The sequence below is a fragment of the Globicephala melas genome, chromosome X (genome assembly GCF_963455315.2).
Source record: "Globicephala melas chromosome X, mGloMel1.2, whole genome shotgun sequence".
Taxonomy (NCBI): Eukaryota; Metazoa; Chordata; class Mammalia; order Artiodactyla; family Delphinidae; genus Globicephala; species Globicephala melas.
Window position 1 is genome coordinate 68,067,547 of NC_083335.1, and position 19,538 is coordinate 68,087,084.

At 42.6% G+C, this 19,538-nt stretch overlaps 1 protein-coding gene across 10 annotated transcripts in view; it reads right to left on the bottom strand.

The window, feature by feature from the left end:
• Positions 1 to 712: 712 nt before the first annotated feature.
• The window catches only part of TAF1 (TATA-box binding protein associated factor 1), a 98,749-nt gene continuing 79,923 nt past the window's right edge, over positions 713 to 19,538 (bottom strand). For 3 of the 10 annotated variants that reach the window (XM_060292774.1, XM_060292770.1, XM_060292769.1), the window contains exons 33-39: positions 19,291 to 19,358; positions 18,830 to 18,946; positions 15,304 to 15,429; positions 14,390 to 14,488; positions 13,966 to 14,122; positions 13,198 to 13,375; positions 8,513 to 10,501 (exon numbers count right to left, since the gene is read on the bottom strand). In XM_060292774.1, the coding sequence (XP_060148757.1) occupies positions 10,279 to 10,501; positions 13,198 to 13,375; positions 13,966 to 14,122; positions 14,390 to 14,488; positions 15,304 to 15,429; positions 18,830 to 18,946; positions 19,291 to 19,358 (968 nt within the window). In that variant the 3' untranslated portion in view covers positions 8,513 to 10,278. The other 7 variants (XM_060292776.1, XM_060292775.1, XM_060292773.1 and 4 more) reach the window with 6 other exon arrangements.

A 19,538-nucleotide genomic window follows, 5' to 3' on the forward strand; every position in this document is an offset into this window, starting at 1 on the left:
TATAGAAAGGACTTTTGGATATATACAAGTTTCTGACTTTCAGACCATAATGCTGAACTGTGTAAGAAACTGAAGAATTCTAATGAAAAACCTGATGGCCTCATAAAGCTGTTAACCAAAAAAGGATTAGTTATACAGGATGGAGTGAACTGGTGAATATGGTTATTTTTATGGTTTCTATCTGAAAAAATTACCGGTTTAAATCTGTGTTTTCCAGGTATAAGGAGACCTTCCCCTCAAACTCATTATAACTTACAGAAATTTGGTAAATTATACTTTTTTGTAAGCAGAATTGAAACATTTATCTTATCTATCTGCTCCCTCCAGAGTTTGGAAACTCTTAGGTTCCCTGCAGCTTTATCAGATAAATTAGGAAGGCTACCCCACTAGTGGTTACAGAAATCCCAAGGTATTTTGGAGACCTCAAAAAGGGAGGAATTCACCTACATAGGTTAGGCAAAAATCTGTGATAAACCCTTGGTGTGACTTTCTTAGCCCTGAGAGGTCCTTTAAAAGTCCAGTCTGAGACTCCTTATAAAAGTTTCAGCAAGGGCTTCCCTGGTGGCGCAGTGGTTGAGAGTCTGCCTGCCGATGCAGGGGACACGGGTTCGTGCCCCGTTCTGGGAAGATCCCACATGCCGCGGAGAGGCTGGGCCCGTGAGCCATGGCCGCTGAGCCTGCGCGTCCGGAGCCTGTGCTCCGCAACGGGAGAGGCCACAACAGTGAGAGGCCCGCGTGCCACAAAAAGAAAAAAAAAAAAAGTTTCATCAAGTAAAAAGTCTATATGATCAATTACAGTTATATAAATCATCAAACCAAGTTTACTGAGACCACACTTATTTTGCAAACCATTTAGTTTTAATTTGGTTACATTTAGTAGAAAAGAGGGTAATTTTAGAGAGAAAAAGATTTTACAATGAATGTTAAATCCCAGTTTTGTTAATGGAGATCTGTAATTATTAAGACTCATCTCCCACATAGTTCTTTGCTGTTATATTAATGTAAAGTTTAATCGAATCATCATTATTATTATTTTTTAGAACAACAGACATAATATCTCACAGTTTCTGTGGAAACAGATATAGGAAAACAGGTGCAACTTAGCTGGGAGTGTCAAAGCCTCAGGCTCCGGCTCTCAGGCAGGCTGCCATCAAAATATTGGCAGGGGCTACAGTCATCTCAAAGCTCAACTGGGGGCTTCCCTGGTGGCACAGCGGTTGGGAGTCTGCCTGCCGATGCAGGGGACACGGGTTCGTGCCCCGGTCGGGGAAGATCCCACATGCCGCGGAGCGGCTGGGCCCGTGAGCCATGGCCGCTGGGCCTGCGCGTCCGGAGCCTGTGCTCCGCAACGGGAGAGGCCACAACAGTGAGAGGCCCGCAGTGCCGCGCAAAAAAAAAAAAAAAAAAAAGTTTCAGCAAGTAAAAAGTCTATATGATCAATTACAGTTATATAAATCATCAAACCAAGTTTACTGAGCCCACACTTATTTTACAAACCATCTAGTTTTAATTTGGTTACATTTAGTAAAAAAGAGGGTAATTTTAGAGAGAAAAAGATTTTGCAATGAATGTTAAATCCCAGTTTTGTTAATGGAGATCTGTAATTACTAAGACTCATCTCTCACATAATTCTGTGCTGTTATGTTATATTAATGTAAAGTTTAATCGAATCATTATTATTATTATTATTTTTTAGAACAACAGACATTATCTCAGTTTCTATGAGCCGTGGCCGCTGAGCCTGTGCATCCAGAGCCTGTGCTCCACAACGGGAGAGGCCACAACAGTGAGAAGCCAGCGTACAGCAAAAAAACAAACAAACAAACAAACAAAAAAAACACAAAAACTCAACTGGGGGAGAGTCCCCTTCCAAGACTGCTCATGTTGCTGTCAGGTCTTCCTTCTTTGTCACATAGGCCTCTCCACTGGCTCTCTGAATGTCCTCATGACATGGCAGCAGTCTACTCATAAGGAGTTGGGAGATTGTTGGGGAAGGTCCACTCATTGGGCAGAAGTCAGGTTACAGAGAATAATTCACCAATCACTGTCCAGCAGCGGGGTGTGAATGTGCAGGTGTTTCACGGCCACCTGAACGCGCCAGTCTGCGTGGCGGGCAGAAGACACTGTGCTGGACGCGCCGCGGCTCAGGTAGCGCAAGTTGGAGAGCCTGTGGTGCGGGATGGTGGGCAGAGCACTGCAGATGGCCTCCTCGTTCATGGTAGTGGGTGGCGCAGGCACTCAGGCAGCTGGTCGATTCCCTGCGAGCCGGGTCGGCAGGCCCTACAGCCTGCCGGACATTAGGTCACGAGGGCATCCATTCTCCGCGCAGCCCACGCCAAGCCGGAGCGGAGTTTAATTGCATTATTAAAGGATACTCTAAGTTTGTTTCTGAAGCTTATCTCCGTAATTTCTTTGGATGAAGATCAGATGCCCCATGACCTGCAACCAGGGGATTATGCATACCGGAAAAGACAAAATTTAAAGGACTATCTCCAACCTGGAGAGAAGGACCCTTTTCAGGTACTCTTAACTAGCTTATGCACAGCAAAACTGAAGGGAATTGACTTTTGGATTAATTTCCACTCATAAAGGGCCCCTGCACTGGAGTGGCCTATAGAGAGGATGGCTGACCTTGAAAATCACCTCAAAACAATGCTCAAACAAAGGAGAAACTACACTCACACCAGGGCGAGAAGACGACGACATCAGAAGTAGACAGCTTGCCCGAGATCCTGGACCTGGCTCATTTCCCCTTCCCTTGAAGCTCTCTTACCTCCCTTCAAAGCGGGAGACGGGGTGCTGCTGAAGTATGAAAAAGAGCAATGACCTGAGCAGCAGCAGCAGCCTGAAGAAAAAAATGAAAGGGATCTTATCTTAGCACGTTCTTCTTACTACTCACGCCTCTCTAAAATTAGATAGAGTAAAACCGTGGGTACATCATACCAGAGTAAGAAGATTATCAGCTATTGACCAGCCAAGCCTGCCTACAGCCAACAGACTCCTGAGAAACAGACATCTCACCCTTTGGGAAACTTTAAGTATTTGTTCCGACAAGTGGAATGAAAGTTGTTTTCTTATCCTTTCTCATACCTTCTACCTATAGATTCACATGCTGATTATTTCGATAATTCTAACTGCTAGACATGTGGTCAGCTTCCTATTTCTGGGTCTTCAGGATTGCCTTGATAGGTTTTCCCCATACAGGGAATGGTTTGGAAACAACTGGCTACAATAAGTCTCTCTGAAGTGCCGGTTCCAGACTGGGCTTCAGACTTACTCCCCTGAATTCCCAAGGAAATGAGATCTGTTCTGTCTACTAACGTTCTAGTTGTCACTCCTCTTACTTCTAACTGGGTCTGCTACACCAAAATGGCAAAACAAAGGTTTGAGTTCTTAATCACACAAGACTCAGATCCAGGACTTGGAACTCAAATACTTCTAATTTGTTATCTATTCCCCCAAATTTAGGCAGGAATACGCCCCAGCTCAGCAAGAAGTAGTTAAAGCTGTTGTCGCCCCGTTCCCTAAAAGATTTGGGGAAAGATACAGCTGAAGTGGGGATGAAAACCGAGTCCCCCGAAAGCTGAGTTCCTCTGCCGAGTTTACGATTAACATCTCTATCCAAAACGATTGTTCCCTTTTCTTGTCCAACATCTGTTCTCCTCAAGATTGAGGAATATCAAAGAAAAGGAAGGGATCGATGCTGAGTAGGGCCCTCTGGGGCTCCTGAGCCGGGAGGCCTTTTTGTCCCCCATTTCTTGTAAGCAAGACTCCAGCCTCCATGACCTTCCCTGAGTTCCAAAGGGCAGACCTGAACAGTTGCTAATCAAGGGAGGAGCAGCCACAAAACCACCTGAGGCAAGATTAAAGTGACCAGAGAAGCTCAGGAGATTAGGAGACCCTGAACACACCCTAATCTTGTCAGCAACCCCACCCTTTTGAAACTCTGCAGAAGAAAGAAGAATGCAAGACTGTTACTGCCTTGATCCTTATCACATACCTCTGACCACTACCCCTGACTATACAACTTCTCCCTATTCCCCAGTGAAGGGGGGCACAGTTCTTGAGGCCCTAGCCTACTGTGTTCCCCTTTGCCTGGCAAAGAAATAAAGCCACTCTTTCTTTCTCCTCCATCACTCTGTCTACATATTTCTGTTTGGCACTGGTGCACAGAGAGCTAAGATTTTGGCAACAACAGCTGATACAGAGGATAGCATAAATTTGGGAATGTTGCTGAATCAGTTTCCCAAACTTCTCAGATAAGAATCACTTGGAGGGAATTCCCTGGCAGTCCAATGGTTAGGATTCTGTGCTTTCACTGCCAAGGGCATGGGTTCAATCCCTGTTTGGGGAACTAATATTCCACAAGCTGCGTGGCGTGGCCAAAAATCACTTGGGCCATCTGTAAAATATACACACCACCAGTCTTCCCCAGACATTCTGACTCAAGAAGGTTGAACTGGGGCCTGGGAATCAGTACAAGTACACCAGTGGCTTATCTTCAACGTCAGGGGGAAACAAATTAGATTATTATATTTAGGCAAATATTTGCACCGTAATACCAAAGACCCTGGAATTGCCAAAGGAGATTAAACTACCAATAGGAAAAAAATTTGTCTATTTTTACACTGATATGGAACCGGTGTTTTGGAAACACAATCCTGACCTTACCTTCTCAGGCTCCACCCCACTCCCACTGAAAAATTTCCCACTGCTTTTAGAATATAGACAAAACTCCTTACAATGGTCCACAATGCCCAGAGTCATGGTTTCCTTCCTACTGCTTCTCTATATCCAGTACCCATCTTTCTGGTCTTAATTTAAAGATGGCCCTTCTCTAGGCTAAGGCTAATCTCTTCGACCCTTGGTGCTCCTGAGGAAGTTTCCTCATTTGTAAAATGGGAATAATATTGATCTCATAGATGGTTCAGGATTAAATGAGGTCAGGTAAGAAGAGCTCTCTGCACAGAGGGGCTGGCACAGTGAATGATAGCTATTATTTAATCAAATCAAGCTCTGTTTCTACTTCACATTCAATTCAGTTCTTAAACCCACTTGCCATCTGGTTTCTGCATCCACCATTCCAAAGAAACTATTTTCATTAGGCTCACCAACTGCCAAGTCCAAATGACATATTTCAGTCCTTATCTGACTGACCTTTCTGCAAATACTGGACATTGCTGACCATTCCATCCTCTGAAATTCTCCTTTGGCATCCCAAAAAACTGTATCCTGGTTTCCTCATACTTCTCTGGCCAGTCTTTTAAAGTACCTTTTGTGGTTCCTTCATTGCTTACTTTTTCAAATTAAAAAAAAATGTTTTATCACAGTAATACATGCATATTTATACGCCAATGAGAGCTACTCAGCAAGGTCTTCCTTGACCATTAAGTTAGAACCCTCACCCCATACCCTCTCACATCACTTTGTTTTGTCTTCGGAGTACTTCTCGCACTCTGATTCACTTGTTTGTCTCCCCGCCCCCACTAGATCCTAAACTCTTTGAGGGAAGGGGTATGTTTTATTCACTGCTGTATTCAGAGCACGAAGAATAATGCCTGGCACCCACTAGGCTCAATCAGCATTTGACTGACTGAAATAATCCCCCACATTTAATCAATCACTTGTAGATTCTACCTCCTCAATTCTCTCAAATCTTTGCCCACTGTTCTTGCTTCACAACTGACTCATATCTTGCTTAAATGACTGCCACAACCATCTCCAGTCCTACTCTATAGTCCATATCCCAAATTGCAGCTAAAGTGATCCAAATCCTTCAATAGATTCCTACTGCCTTTAGGATTATGTCTAGATTCTTCAGCAAAGCATATAGAGCTCTCCATGATCTGGACCCTGGCTAATTCTAGTTTCAGCTTTTGCCAGCCCCTTCCATATGCACCATGCTCTAACCATCCCTATTTATAGTCACATGCAAACTGCTTTACCTTTTCTGCTTCTACACCATGACAGCTGTGTTGCTGAGGACCTTTGGGGAAAAATCACACAATAAAGTAAATCGGTACCATTTTAAATAAACAGCCTTTAACCTCATTTGTTCATTGAACACCTATAACAATCCTTTTATGGATCCCATGTCAGCTCCAGCTCCCATTTCCCTCATGACCATTAAAAAAAAAATACCAAGAAACACTTCAACATTAATAGAAGGGTTTACAGTGAAGAGAATGCGCCCCTCCCCAACCCTACCTCACTCCTAGAGGTGTTAAGTTTGAAGTGCAACATGCGGAATCTTCTCTGTGAATATGCAAATATGGATTTACATTCCTTTTGTCTCCTAAACAAGTGAAATTAAATGTCACCTACTATTCTAAGACTTATTTCTTCAAGAATATCTTTCCTATTAGCACATGTAGATTTTCCTCATTCTTTTTCAACAGTTGCATATTTTTTGACTGGACGTACCGCAATTCAACCTCTCTGCTACTAATGGGACATTTAGCAGGTTTTCGGTTTTTCATTCTCTCTCTCAGCAGTTCAACACTTTTATTCGAGCTCCCATCCCATTTTCACTTTTCTCACAAGGATGATTTTACCTATTCCACAGAGGAAACTGAAGCTATGAAGTGTGAATTCCTCCAACTTTCTACCTCCCTCATCTATAGGCTGATCTGTAACTCCAACTCCTTCCTTCCTTTGTCTGGGGGGGGGGAATCTCTTCTCCTATAGGAGGAAATGCTATCTATGCTAACATTCCTTCCTGTTTTCACAGAGGTCTTTCCAACAATTATCTTCTCTTGCTTTTTTCCAACCCCTCCTTCTCTATTGCTTTCTCCCTTAAGCCTACGCAAGCGTACTTATTTATCTTCCTTTTTTTTTTTTAAATTTTGGCTGCGCTTCGCAGGCTCCGCATGCAGGATCTTAATTCCCTGACCAGGAATCAAACCTGCGGCCCCTGCAGTGGAAGTGCAGAGTCTTAACCACTGGACAGGCAGGGAAGTCCCTATTTTTCTTCCATCTTAAGACTCTCCCCTCTTTTATTCCTCACAGCCTAGCTTCTTTTTTATTTTTTTTCAGCCTAGCTTCTTGAAGGGGTAGTCTATGATCTCTCTTGTCACTTCCTCATCTTCCATCTGTCCCTCAACCTCCTGCTGGCTGGCTTCTAATCTCACTCTCTTGCTAGCTAAGGTCACCAGGGACCTCCTAGTTGCCAAACCCCAAAGCTCTCAGGCTTTATTTTACTTCTCTGTGGTATAGATGCTAAGTCTTTTTCTTTTTTCCTTTAAACCTCCTTCCCTGGTTTAAGAAATATCATTCTTCAAGTTCTCCTATTTCTGACCACCCCTAAAAATCGGTCTATACCAGCATTCTGCCCTCCATACTCTTCTGACTCTACACAGGCTTCCTGTGTGATCTCACCTACTCCCAAGTTTGCACAAATCCTAAGCTTTCTACCTATCATAGTTTAAACACACATGCTCCCAACCGAACTTAGCTATTTCTCCTACCTTCCACCCTCAATCTGTTCAGTGAATGGTCATCACCATTTACCCAATCACCTAAGTCAGAAACCTAGATTCCACTTTTTTTTTTTTACTTTCCATTATCCAATCAGTCACCAAGAGGTACCTCTCATTTCACGCCTACTGCCAATGCCTCAGCCAGTTTTAAGTCTCCATCATCTCTCATCTGGCATCAGCCCTCCCCAGCCCATCTATTTTCCACACTGTGCCAGTGATCTAAGATGAGCATTTGAACCTGAGCCTTGTAAATAATCACTACACTACATATGTTTCCTATATTCCATCCATCCAGAACTACTTGTTGTTCCATGAACAGACCATGTACTTTCATGCCCCTAAGCATTCTGTTCCCTCTGCCTAGAATACTTCCCCCGCACTGACCCCGGCAAACTCCTCCCTACTCTTCATGATCTATCTGAAGGGTTCCCCTCTACGAAGGCTTCTTATCCTCACTTCATAAGCAGAGTTGGTAACTCCTTATCACCATGAAACTTTATAAATATTTATTGCAATGATCATTTCTTATTAAACTTATTTATATTTATGTGTCTACCACTCATTCTAGACCTTAAGTGCCCTGCCATCAGAAACTGTATCTTAACGTCTGTATCAGCATCTAGCAGACTACTTGATAAAAATAGGTGGCTCGATAAATGCTGAATGAATGAATACCATGTACCCATCCAATCAAGCTAAACCAAAATTCTGGAAGCCACCTTTCATTCTTCCTTCTCCACTCCCAAATGCCAATTGGTCATCAAGTCCTGTTGATTCTATCCCCTAAACAGCTCTCAAATTCATCCCCCTCCTCCCCATCTTAATGCCACAGCCCTCGTTCAGGCTCCACTACCCCATACTTGAACTAGATTTGCCCCTCTCCAAACCACTCTCCGCACTAGTGCTGGAATTTTTTTAATTTTTTTATTCCAAAAATCATACATTCTTGTAAAAAATTCAAATACAGAAATAAAAGCACAATACCCCACCCAGTATACACACAAGCATATAGCCCCCTCCCCTCCAATCCTCCTCCCCTCCAATCCCACTCCCCAGAGGTTATCACTGCAAACAGTTTTGTGTATATCCTTTCAGACCTTTTCCTTTGCATATACATATAAGCACATATAAATACACACACATGGGTTTTGTCATTTACAAAAACGGTATCACACTTGTTACATGATTGTTCAATTTTTCCTCATTTAATATACAGAAAATTCCTAAAACACAAATCTGATTATATCACTCCACTAGAGCGCCTCATTTCTCATAATATGAATTCATATGCATTAGCATCAAAATCAAAGCTCTTGACGATATGCTTCCTATCCATCTTTCAGTCTCATCTCTAGCCATTCCAGCATTCGAGGGACTGGAACATAAACCACCTTAAATCCTTTCTGGAACAAGGCTGGTACAAACAAACAAACAAACAAACTAGGAACACACTCTGCCATTTCTGGAGTTCGTCCTTTTCACTTCATGTTACACTCTGCCTGCACTTTTCCATCTGGCAAGCTCCTACTAATTAATTCTTCAACAATCAGCTTAAAAATTACCTCTAGGAAGACTTCCCTGACTTTTTCAGACATGATCACTCTTCTTTTTTCCCCTATACTTTATATCTAGCTTCTTAATTGCACTTATCTCACAGTACTGTAATGATTTATTAACGTCTTGAATTCCACCCCCCCTCCCCCAACTTGATGGTGATATTGTTCAGTGAAAGGAATGCGTCTTATTTCATTTTGCATCCCAAGGTTTTGATGGAACGCTTACCATGGAGCAGACGCTCAGTAATGAATCTGTTGAGGATTTTATGATTCTAGGAACATTTACTGAGTACCTACTCTGCACAGAACCATATCCTAAGCATGAAAAGAAACAGAAGACACAGTCTTTGCCCTAAGGAACTTACCATTTCCCTACCATTTCCCCTGGGGGGGAGGGACAGAACACATTTACATGGCAACATATCATTTCTGACATATAGGCTGTTTCAAACATTTAGTTATTTGCCTCCAATCCATTTAGGAACAAGGCATTGTATAATCAAATAAATAATAAAATAATGGGCAGTTCAGTTTGTCCAAGAGGTTTATGTTTTTAGTGTGGCATAGAGTCCACCAGAATCCAATTCTCTGTCCCAGCAGAGGGGCTGTCCCCTGTTCCAGCCTGCAAATTAGAAAACTGAGATGATACCATGCTTGGAAATTTTCTAATACATCAAGAGGACATAAAGTTATTAGTTATTTCATGATTTCTCTTCTTTCCCCAGGAAAGAATGATACTAAGAGCAATAAATGGAGTTAAAGGGGACACTGGAGAAGATTACTCTCTGTTAGTGGTAGGGGGAAGGGGGTTGCTTGGTTTTAAATCAAAGGGTGGCACTGCCCCCAGGAAGATCAGGAGAGGTGATTTTTTATCAGTTACTTACTTACTAAATTTTTTTTTTTTTTGTGGTACGCGGGCCTCTGACTGTTGTGGTCTCTCCCGTTGCGGAGCACAGGCTCCGGACGTGCAGGCTCAGCGGCCATGGCTCACGGGCCCAGCCGCTCTGCGGCATGTGGGATCTTCCCGGACCAGGGCATGAACCTGTGTCCCCTGCATTGGCAGGCGGACTCTCAACCACTGTGCCACCAGGGAAGCCCTTACTTACTAATTTTTAAAGGCTACGGTACTAGTTAATCTGGTGATTTCAAGATCAGACACTGTACAAATATAAACAAATGGGGGAAAGGTGAACCACCTAGGCTGGAGAACAGGGAAGGCTGACCAAGGAGGCCCAAAGGAAGCCTCATTCATCAGAGTCCAAGTCACTGTCCCCAGCAATGGAGTGGAAATCCTCACTGTCCTCCTCGTCCTCTGACAGGTGGACCTGGCTTAGTACGCTCGGCCCAGAGCGCTGCTCTTCCTCCTCCTCATCTTCTTCCTCCTCTGATACCTCATACCCACCGATGCTGCTGAAGCTTGTGTCTTGGGTGTTCGACTTGGGATCAGGCTCCTCATAGCTCCCATAACTGAGAAGAGAAACATGTCATCTCTCAAGCTCGGACACCAACCTCTAGCTGACCAGTCCCGTTCTTGGTGCCACCAAGGGATCAGCCCATCTCACCTCCCCTGGACACTAAAATGATGGTTCTGGACTGTTCTACAGGTCCCTGAGAGAAAAATGATCCTATTCAAAAACATCAACTTGCCAACTTCATATACGCAAGAATCTGAATGAAAGAAACTCTCCTACACCTGAACAACACACTGCCAGCTTACATGACCATAAATGCTCTGAGAGCCTCATAGTTTCTTCTGCCACTTACAGCTTCACTCATCTACATATCCAATTAGTCAACAGTCCTGAAGATTCTACCTTTTCAATATATCTTGTCTCTACCCCCTCCTTTCCAGCCCTATTCTGCCTGCCTTGGCTTAGTCCTTTGTGATCCCTGGCCGCCTGCACCACTGAAATCAGTCTTCATGCCTCCAGTCTTGCTCTCCTCCAATTAATTCTTCACATTTCTGCCAGAGTGCTGTTTATTTTTGTTTGTTTGTTTATTCTTAATTTTACTTAAAAAAACCCACAAGTAATGCACGTTCACTGGTTAAAAAAAATTAGAATATACACCAGAAAAAAAGAAAAAGAAAAAAAAACACCAATAACTCTACCACCCAGAGATAATCTTTTGGTATATGACCTTCCAAATTTTTTTCTATGCACTTCACTTTGATGCTTAAACATTTTCTTTTTATTTACAAAATTGGAATACTCTACATACTCTTCAGGAATCTGCTTTTTCACTAATGTTTATAATGAACATCCTTCCATGTCAATAAACATACATCTATATCATCATTTTAATAGCTGCATGGTATTCCACTGTATGGCTGTAACAGGATTTATTTCAGTCTCTCACTAGAACATTTAAGCTGTCTTCAATTTTCCCACTATTAGAAACAATGCTGTGATAAACATCCTTGTACAAACATCTTGATGAAGGTATTTTATTGTTCCCATGGAATAACTTCCTAGATATGGAATGTGGGGGCCAAAGGGGATGCACGCTTTTTAAGTTTCTGATTTATAATGATAAATTGCTGTATCTCTCTCACCTACCCGTTTCAATTTACATTATCAACCAGTCATTTCAGAATGTCTTTTTCCTCATGCCTTTTTCAACACTGGGCATTATCATTCATTTTAATCTTTGCCCATCTTATAGGTAAAAAAATTGCATTTCATTGTTTTATTGCATTTCTTTCTTAGGAAAGCTAATTTTTCATATATTTATTGGCCATTTGCATTTCTTTTGTAAACTGTTAATTCATGGCTTTTGCCCATCTTTCTTTTGGGGCACAGAGCAACTTTTCCAAAATACAGATCTGATCATACTACGCTCATTCAATGTCTGCCCCAAATTTTCAGACCCTTCATGATTTGGTCCTTACCTACTTCTTTAAACTGTCTCTATTACACGGATCATGATCAAAACCTCCAGCCACACTGAGCTACTTGCATTCTCTAGAAGTGTTTCATGTCTCTGTGTCGTCATACATGCTGTTCTTAGTCTCTGGAATGTCCTTCACTTTCCTTTTCATTTAGCTGATTCCTATTCTGATTCAGCTCAGCTTCTCTAACCAGCTCCCCTACTCCACTCCTACCCAAGTCCCAGAAAAATCCTGTCGCTGCCTATCAGAGCACTTTTCTTGTTACACTGTGATCATCATCTGTTTGCCTGTTTTAGATTTCCCACTAGACTAAACTCCTTGAAGCAAGGACAACATCCTTGCTTTTGTACTTGTAAATATCTGCTGGATGAATAGACTCTTACTGCTTGCTGGATACCTGTGGCTTAGATGTATCATATGTACCTTAAATCCAACACGTCCACAGACAAATTCATTTTTTGCCTCCTTTCCCACTCCATCTAATACCTGTTTTTCCTCTTTCTTCTCTCAGTGACATTCCCATTCATTATATATCTAATCTCCTTACCTCCTAAATCCAATTGATCTACCCTCTGAACAGTTCTTGAATATGTCCCTTCCCTTTCTTCCACTCCTAATAGATTCTAGCTGAATTCCTTATCACTGCCCTAGAGTTATTTAACACACAAATTTGATGTTACTTTCTTTTCCTTAAAGTGATGATTCCCATTAACCACAATCCAAATGTCTTAGCATACCAGTTAAGGTCCTCTACAGTATAATCCCTTGCTACTTCTAGAGTCACAACGCCCAGCAACCTCCCTTCTGTCTGGAATTTACTTTGCTATATTTCTGTGCCTTTGAACATACTGTTCCATCTCTAAGGATCTCCTCACCTGTTGCCACTTATCTACTTAGTAGACTCCTATTCATCCTGTAAGGCCCAGTTCAAATGTTCCCTCATCTGTGACACTTTCCCTGATTACTCCAAGCAGAGAGAGATACTCCCTCCTCAGTGGTGACTTGGCACTTTGTACTTAACCTATGCTATGTAGCTCTCATCACACTGTATTTGTAATAATTTCGTTGTATCAGTCTCTTCCACTAGACTGTGAGCTCCTCAAGGGCAGGATATGTCTTGCTCCTCTGTGTATCCCCAAGGGCCTAGCACAGTGCCTGGCCCTAGTAGGTGCTCAGGAAATGTTTGATGGATGAAAGTAATCTGATGCTGGGCCCTCTGACATCATAGCTGGGCACTGATGCCACAGCCCTGTAGCATGTTGCTACCGATTACCTGATGTTGCTATCCTCCAAACCATGAGAAGCCTCCCCACCGTCTCCCTCATAGGACATCATGCTTTCTTCATTTTCCATGCCCATCCTTGTGTTCTCCTGAAGCATGCGGGGCTGTTTGGGTCTTATCCCACCAGATCCCACATCAGAGTCACTTCCACTTTCACTCAGCTGGATAGCTGTGAAAAGAGACAGATCTTGAGATAAGTTTGACAAAGAATTAACATCATTGGCTTAGTCTTCCAGAACTAGTTAATCCCATGCATCTACAGAGGCATCTTGCCTGGACTCCTCACCTCAGAGGACTGCCTAGGGTCAACATTGACAAGATCTGTAGTTTGGAAAGAGAATTAAAAAATCATTTCCTTTTTCCATTTCAGTGCTATCTATCTGTTCTTCCCCCCCCATCATGTCCTCCTATACTCATCCCCTGCTATTGTCATTAATCCACAAAAAAATCCCAAAGCAGGATCTTTTTTCTTCATTTTCCTTCCCTATTGCCACATATAACACTTCTATCTCGTTTTTATCAAGTATTTAAATCAAAACCGCTGCTTTGGCATTGCCTTTTTGACTGTCATCTTTTGTACCTCCTGTGTTGTATTTTTTCACCTCTTCTAAGACTAATAAATTTGATCAGCCTATGAGCGAGTGCTCAGTACCCTGAGGTCTACTAATGGGACTTCAATAAAAGAGCAATTTCTGGTAACAGCATATGTGGCCCAGAGCTTCCTCCCAAGTCCTGAGGGTGCCATGGTGAGCTACGTACCAGAGAAAGGGTTATCTCCTTCTTCATCACTCCCAGCATCTTCCTCATCATCTTCTCCTTCAGACATAAGCAAATCCTCATACAGGACACTGGCTTGAGGCTGTTGCACAGTTCCCTCCTCTTCATCTGCAAGATCACCATCTGCATCTTCACCTTCCTAAATGAGACCAGTTGAGGATCAAAGTCCCATTAATCGACCAAGTAAAAGACCAGAAGCCACCACCAGCCGCACCCCCCTTGCTGCCTTACAAGAAGTTACATAATTTTGGTGGATAGATTTGTTTAGCTGGTTCTTACAAGTCAGATTGGGCCTCACTATGGAGACCTTCTGATAGTGCCTGGGGATTTGGCCTGTCCTGTACTACTGGGGCTCCTACCATATAAGGGTATAATGTAACCATGAGCTTTCTGTAAGCATACTCACTGGGGCTGGAGTCTTAGGTTTCCCATCCTCCTCATCATCATACCCTTCAATATCTACATCAGAGTCTTCCTCGCCCAGCCTACCTCGGCCCTGGCGCATCTGAGTAAGGAACACAAATAGCACATCATTGAGGGACGTGCCAGTAGGAGGAGTTAACCGAGGGCTCTCACTCAGGACCGATGCTCCTCCCTGATATCCCAGCCAACCCCACAGCTAGTGGGGGCTGTTTACACAGCTCAAGGCATGTGCATTTTCCCCCATTCATTCTTTGGAAATCACAGGTAGGGTTAAAAGAAAGAAAAACAAAAACCCAAAGAACAGGAAGGCCTTGGTCTACTATTACTGTATCATCACAAGGAGACTCCTCCTTTCTAAACCAAGCTTTCCCTAGCTTGTGTTGGACTCTGGGACAGAAAAACCCTCCTGGATTTTGCACTCTCCAGTGGAACCCTGACTGAGATCAGCTGATAAGATTTCTGGATTCAGATCAGGAGTATCTGCTGATACCTCAAGAAAAGGCCAACTTAAAAAACTTAATTTTAAGAATAACTTTAATTTAGATAACTCATATACAGTAAAGTAGCAGGGCAATTATTTTGAACTCTGTCTCTGAATGCAGTTGGTCTTTCTAGTCACCTGTCAGGCTGCTGTGATGCCTCACACATTTTTCACACTTGTACCTTCCCTTAAGTTCTGCTGTGCCTGACTCTGCCCATGGTGACAGATAGAAGACAATGCCAGTCATGCGACCTGCCACCGTCCCACCTTGAAATCACATTTCCAGGCCTTAATTCCCAGGGCCAAGGAGTCCAATCATCATCCTTGACACATGTCCACACACCACCACCATCACTCCCCCACCCCCTACCCCCAAGCACACTACCAATCTCACAAAGAGAAAAAGAATATCCTACCTGTGTCACCTGCTTTTCTGGAGTGGCAGTGGGAATATCCAGGACAGACATATTGCTCTCATCTTGAAATACAGAGGCATCTCGAGACATACTGAGGGATGTGTTGGTATCATACAAGTCAGGAGGCTGTGGCACAAATCATACAACTTAGCTTCTATTTAGTAAAGGGAGCAAGAAATACAGAGAACTCCCCTTTAGAGCATTCACTGCAGAAAAAGGTCATGCAGAACAATCCATTTAAAGAGAAAACATACTTTTGACATAGTTTTATGGACAGATTTTTGGGTATCTCACAAATGTTGCTCATTCTAGCAGAGAGGCATCTGATGTATATGATCAGAAGCCTGAAGCAGAAAAGCATCAAAGCTATGGGACAATTCTATGTCCTAACAGCCTTTATGGTCAATAACCTAATTTCTTCTAAGCCCTGTCTTATTGTTTTTAGGCCCAGGGCTTTATACCAGTGCCATTTAGATTGTTTGGTTTAGAGACATCTAATAGAAAATGGGATAAAGAAATTTCAGTTCCAACCAGAGCATGGAATGGGGTAAGAGCTTATGAGCTCACCAGAGGATGCTACGAGGCAAAATGGCATGGTGAAAAACCATGGACTTTGGAGTAAACGGCCCTGGGTTTGAGTCCTGGCTCTACCATTTGCTAGCTGAGTAACTTTAACAAATTACTTAATTTCTCTAAGCCTTGATTTCCTCAACTGTGAAACACGGATGATAATGTCTACCTCACAAGGTTGTTTGGGAGAATTAAGAGATATGTATATGCTCCTTACCCAATGCTTGGTAGTCAACAAATTATAGCTTCCTTCCTTCTTCCCTCTCCTGAAGAGAACAGGGGTTTAACAAACCGTCTAATTCAGTGAAAGGAGGGCAGGAGGGACTAAAAAAGAACAGGCTGGAAAAGTAGGAAAGCATTCTCTAAAAAGCTGGCTGAGGGTAGAAATATTATGTGGCTATTAAAAATGTTTTCAAAGACTATTTAATGAAATAAAATGCTCATGATATAATGTGAAGCAAAAACAAGACAAGATCATAATGACCAATTTCACTTTAAAAATATGTCTATAGGGCTTCGCTGGTGGCACAGTGGTTGAGAGTCCGCCTGCCGATGCAGGGGACACAGGTTCGTGCCCCGGTCCGGGAAGATCCCACATGCCGCGGAGCAGCTGGGCCCGTGAGCCATGGCCGCTGAGCCTGCACGTCCGGAGCCTGTGCTCCGCAACGGGAGAGGCCACAACAGTAAGAGGACCACATACCGCAAAAAAAAAAAAATGTGTCTATAAACGCACACATACACGCATTACAGATTTGAAACACGCCAAAATGTTCACAGTGGTTGGTTCTTTCTGACTGGTGGACTTGATTTTAAGTAACTTATTTATTCTGTATATTTTCCAATGTGTCCCAATGAACATGTTACTTTTATCGACAAAAAACCCACATGTGTTACTTTGCTGTTGGTTTTGTTGTTGTTTTTAAAGTAAACAAGGCTGATTGGGAACAGGGTTTTGGAGAAAGAGAGGCAAAACAGAATTCAAAGCATTACACTGCAAATAAACTAGTTGTGGAACAAAAGAAGAGAAAATCAGGGAATGAAACGCTATGTGGGAAAATGTAAAGCAAGCAATTTTAGAGAAAGTGTTAAGCTGAATGTATGGTGCAATATAAGCTGGGTAGAAATAGTTGAGTGAAAATACATTATTGATTACCACCATTTAGAGCTGGAAGTAAAGTAAGATTACTGTCATGTTTCTACACAACAAAATTGTATTATGACAGGTTAAACTTACACAAACACACTTTAATAGCATTTGGGTTTGAGAGTAGTTATGAGTAAGGACAATCACTCATGCGCATCTTTCTCAGGTTTAGAAATAATGCACTGGGCTTTCTAATTTAAAACGTGTATATATGAGTGAAGGCAATGATCAGAGAGTGAACTGGAATAATGAAGAGGCAATACCTACACCCTACTCCTCATAGGAGATCCTCTTAACTGCACAAAACAACAGCTACTGCTCCGGAGGAAGAACAGTTGCCAGGTTTTCCTCCACCATTTGAGATAGTGTGGGAGGGGAAGGGAAGAAAGGAAGATGGCTTCTGGGTCTAAGGGTCTGACTCACCAAAGGGCTAGCCTTAGGCTGTCACAGAGCAGAGCAAACACGCCACTCAGTAGTTAGACTCTCCTGGGGAATGATGGCTAAAACCCAGGCTTTAACTTACCACAAAGGGTCTTGTGGAAGCTGTGGGCCTATTAGCAAATAGGACCTTCCTGGGCAACATCACTCACCCAAGCCCCCTTGACCCAATCTGCCCACACACTCCAAGAGCCTTTCCTTGTTCTGGGCCTGGAAGACGTATCTTAGGGCTCTTTATACTTGGCCCCTCAGTGGCCTAGGTTTTGGGGTGAAAGAGAGAGTAAAAGATAGGTAAGGAGAGTGCATGAATGAGATACAGACAGCAATTATCCAACAGAGATCACACAGGTTGCATTATTAGTTCAGAGTGAAACCTGAGCAGAATGGAAAAACGTTTTCCAGTGGGAATTGGGAGAAATATGCATTAGAATATTTGGTTAAATTTGAAAGGGCCTCTGAGAACCCTGTAGGTGACTTTCATACAGATAAGGAAATAAACATTTCCTGAATGTCTACTATGTGCTGGGCAAATGACCTTGTTTAATGTTTGCAACAACCTTGAAAAGTACATTTTAGAGAAACGGAAACTGGATTAGAGGGGTTAAGTTAACTTCCCAAGTTCACAAAGCTAGATAGCAGCAGAGCTAAGACTCAAACCCAGGACTGTTTTATACCAACCTTCATGTACTTTCCACTTTACCATAGTGCCTCCAATACAGTTATATTCTGGTAAGTCTTATTATTCAAATATACCAGCCCTCTAAGAGTATAGTATAGATGAAAGAGACTCTTAGTACATTCAAGGGTCAGATCAGAAAGAATAAAAATTTCTTATTAATCTTGCTCTCTAGTCTTTCACATGAAAATTGAAGAACATTATAAAACATTACCTGTCTTCATTTATGGGGAGAGCGAGTCAATCCAGGAAAATGGGTGACATCTGAGCTACACTGAGATATCTCAGAAGGAATGAGTAATCAGGCATCTATAAGGCACAGGAACAATGTGGCCCATGTCTATACTCTAGGGATGTCCTAGAACCCCAATGCATGAGGCAAGGGAGCCCCAGAGACTCAAGAGAATGCCTCTGGCCATGGTCGTCAGGAATCTGGTATTCCTAAATACTGCCTAAACAACTAAGATCCCACCCCGTTCATTCATCCCATATCTGTCTCTTCTGGATTCAACAAGGCTACCAAGACCCACGGCCCTCACTCACCTTAGCCTTTGAGAAGACAAGAAAGCACACGAAAGGCATATGAAGAGGAAGGACAGAGAAGAAGGGTATCTCAGTAAATACATCTGTTAACATGCTCCCAAGTTCCCAAACCAAAAAGAAAACTGTAAGAGGAGGCTTCTAGTCCTCAGACTCACCTGAGGTGTGTAAGGCCCTGGGGTCATTGGGTCCAAGCTTTCTAACTCTGCTTCCTCCAAAGCTGCTTCTTTAGCTGTGCAAATATCCTTCTCAAGTTGAGTCAAATGCTCATCATACTGAGAAATAAAGAAAATTAGTGAATTCATTCAACATTTGTTTTAGACACTGGGGATACAAAAGTTGTAAAAAGAGCAAATGAAAATCCCTGTCTTCGAAGAGCTTCTATTCTAGTGGCAGGACACATATGGTAATTAAAGTAAATAATTACATAGTTTATTAAAAACATTTAGTGCTAGGTAAGAAAATAAAGCAGGGAAGGAACTAAGGGATGTGGGCTGAGGTTTGGGGTGGGATATTACATTTTAAAACAGGATAGGCAGAGAAGGCCTCCTCATCACTCTAGGGAACAAAGGGATTCCAGAAAGCTAGATCCTAAGGGGACCTCCTCTTTACCACTTACCTCAGTCAATGTCTGGTAACAGACGTTCACAATCTCCTGAGCAGTCTTGGTATACTGACTTTCAGGCCCTAAAAATGAAAAGAGAATGCCATTACCTTTGCAGACTTCAGTTCCAGAAATTTACATTCTGTCACCAGCGGTAGTGTCCCATTACCCTAGATCCAAAGAATCATGCTTCAGCTTTAACTTGGACTCTTGCTCTACTTTTGGAGGTAGAAAATTTCAAACACATACAAAAACAGAGACAC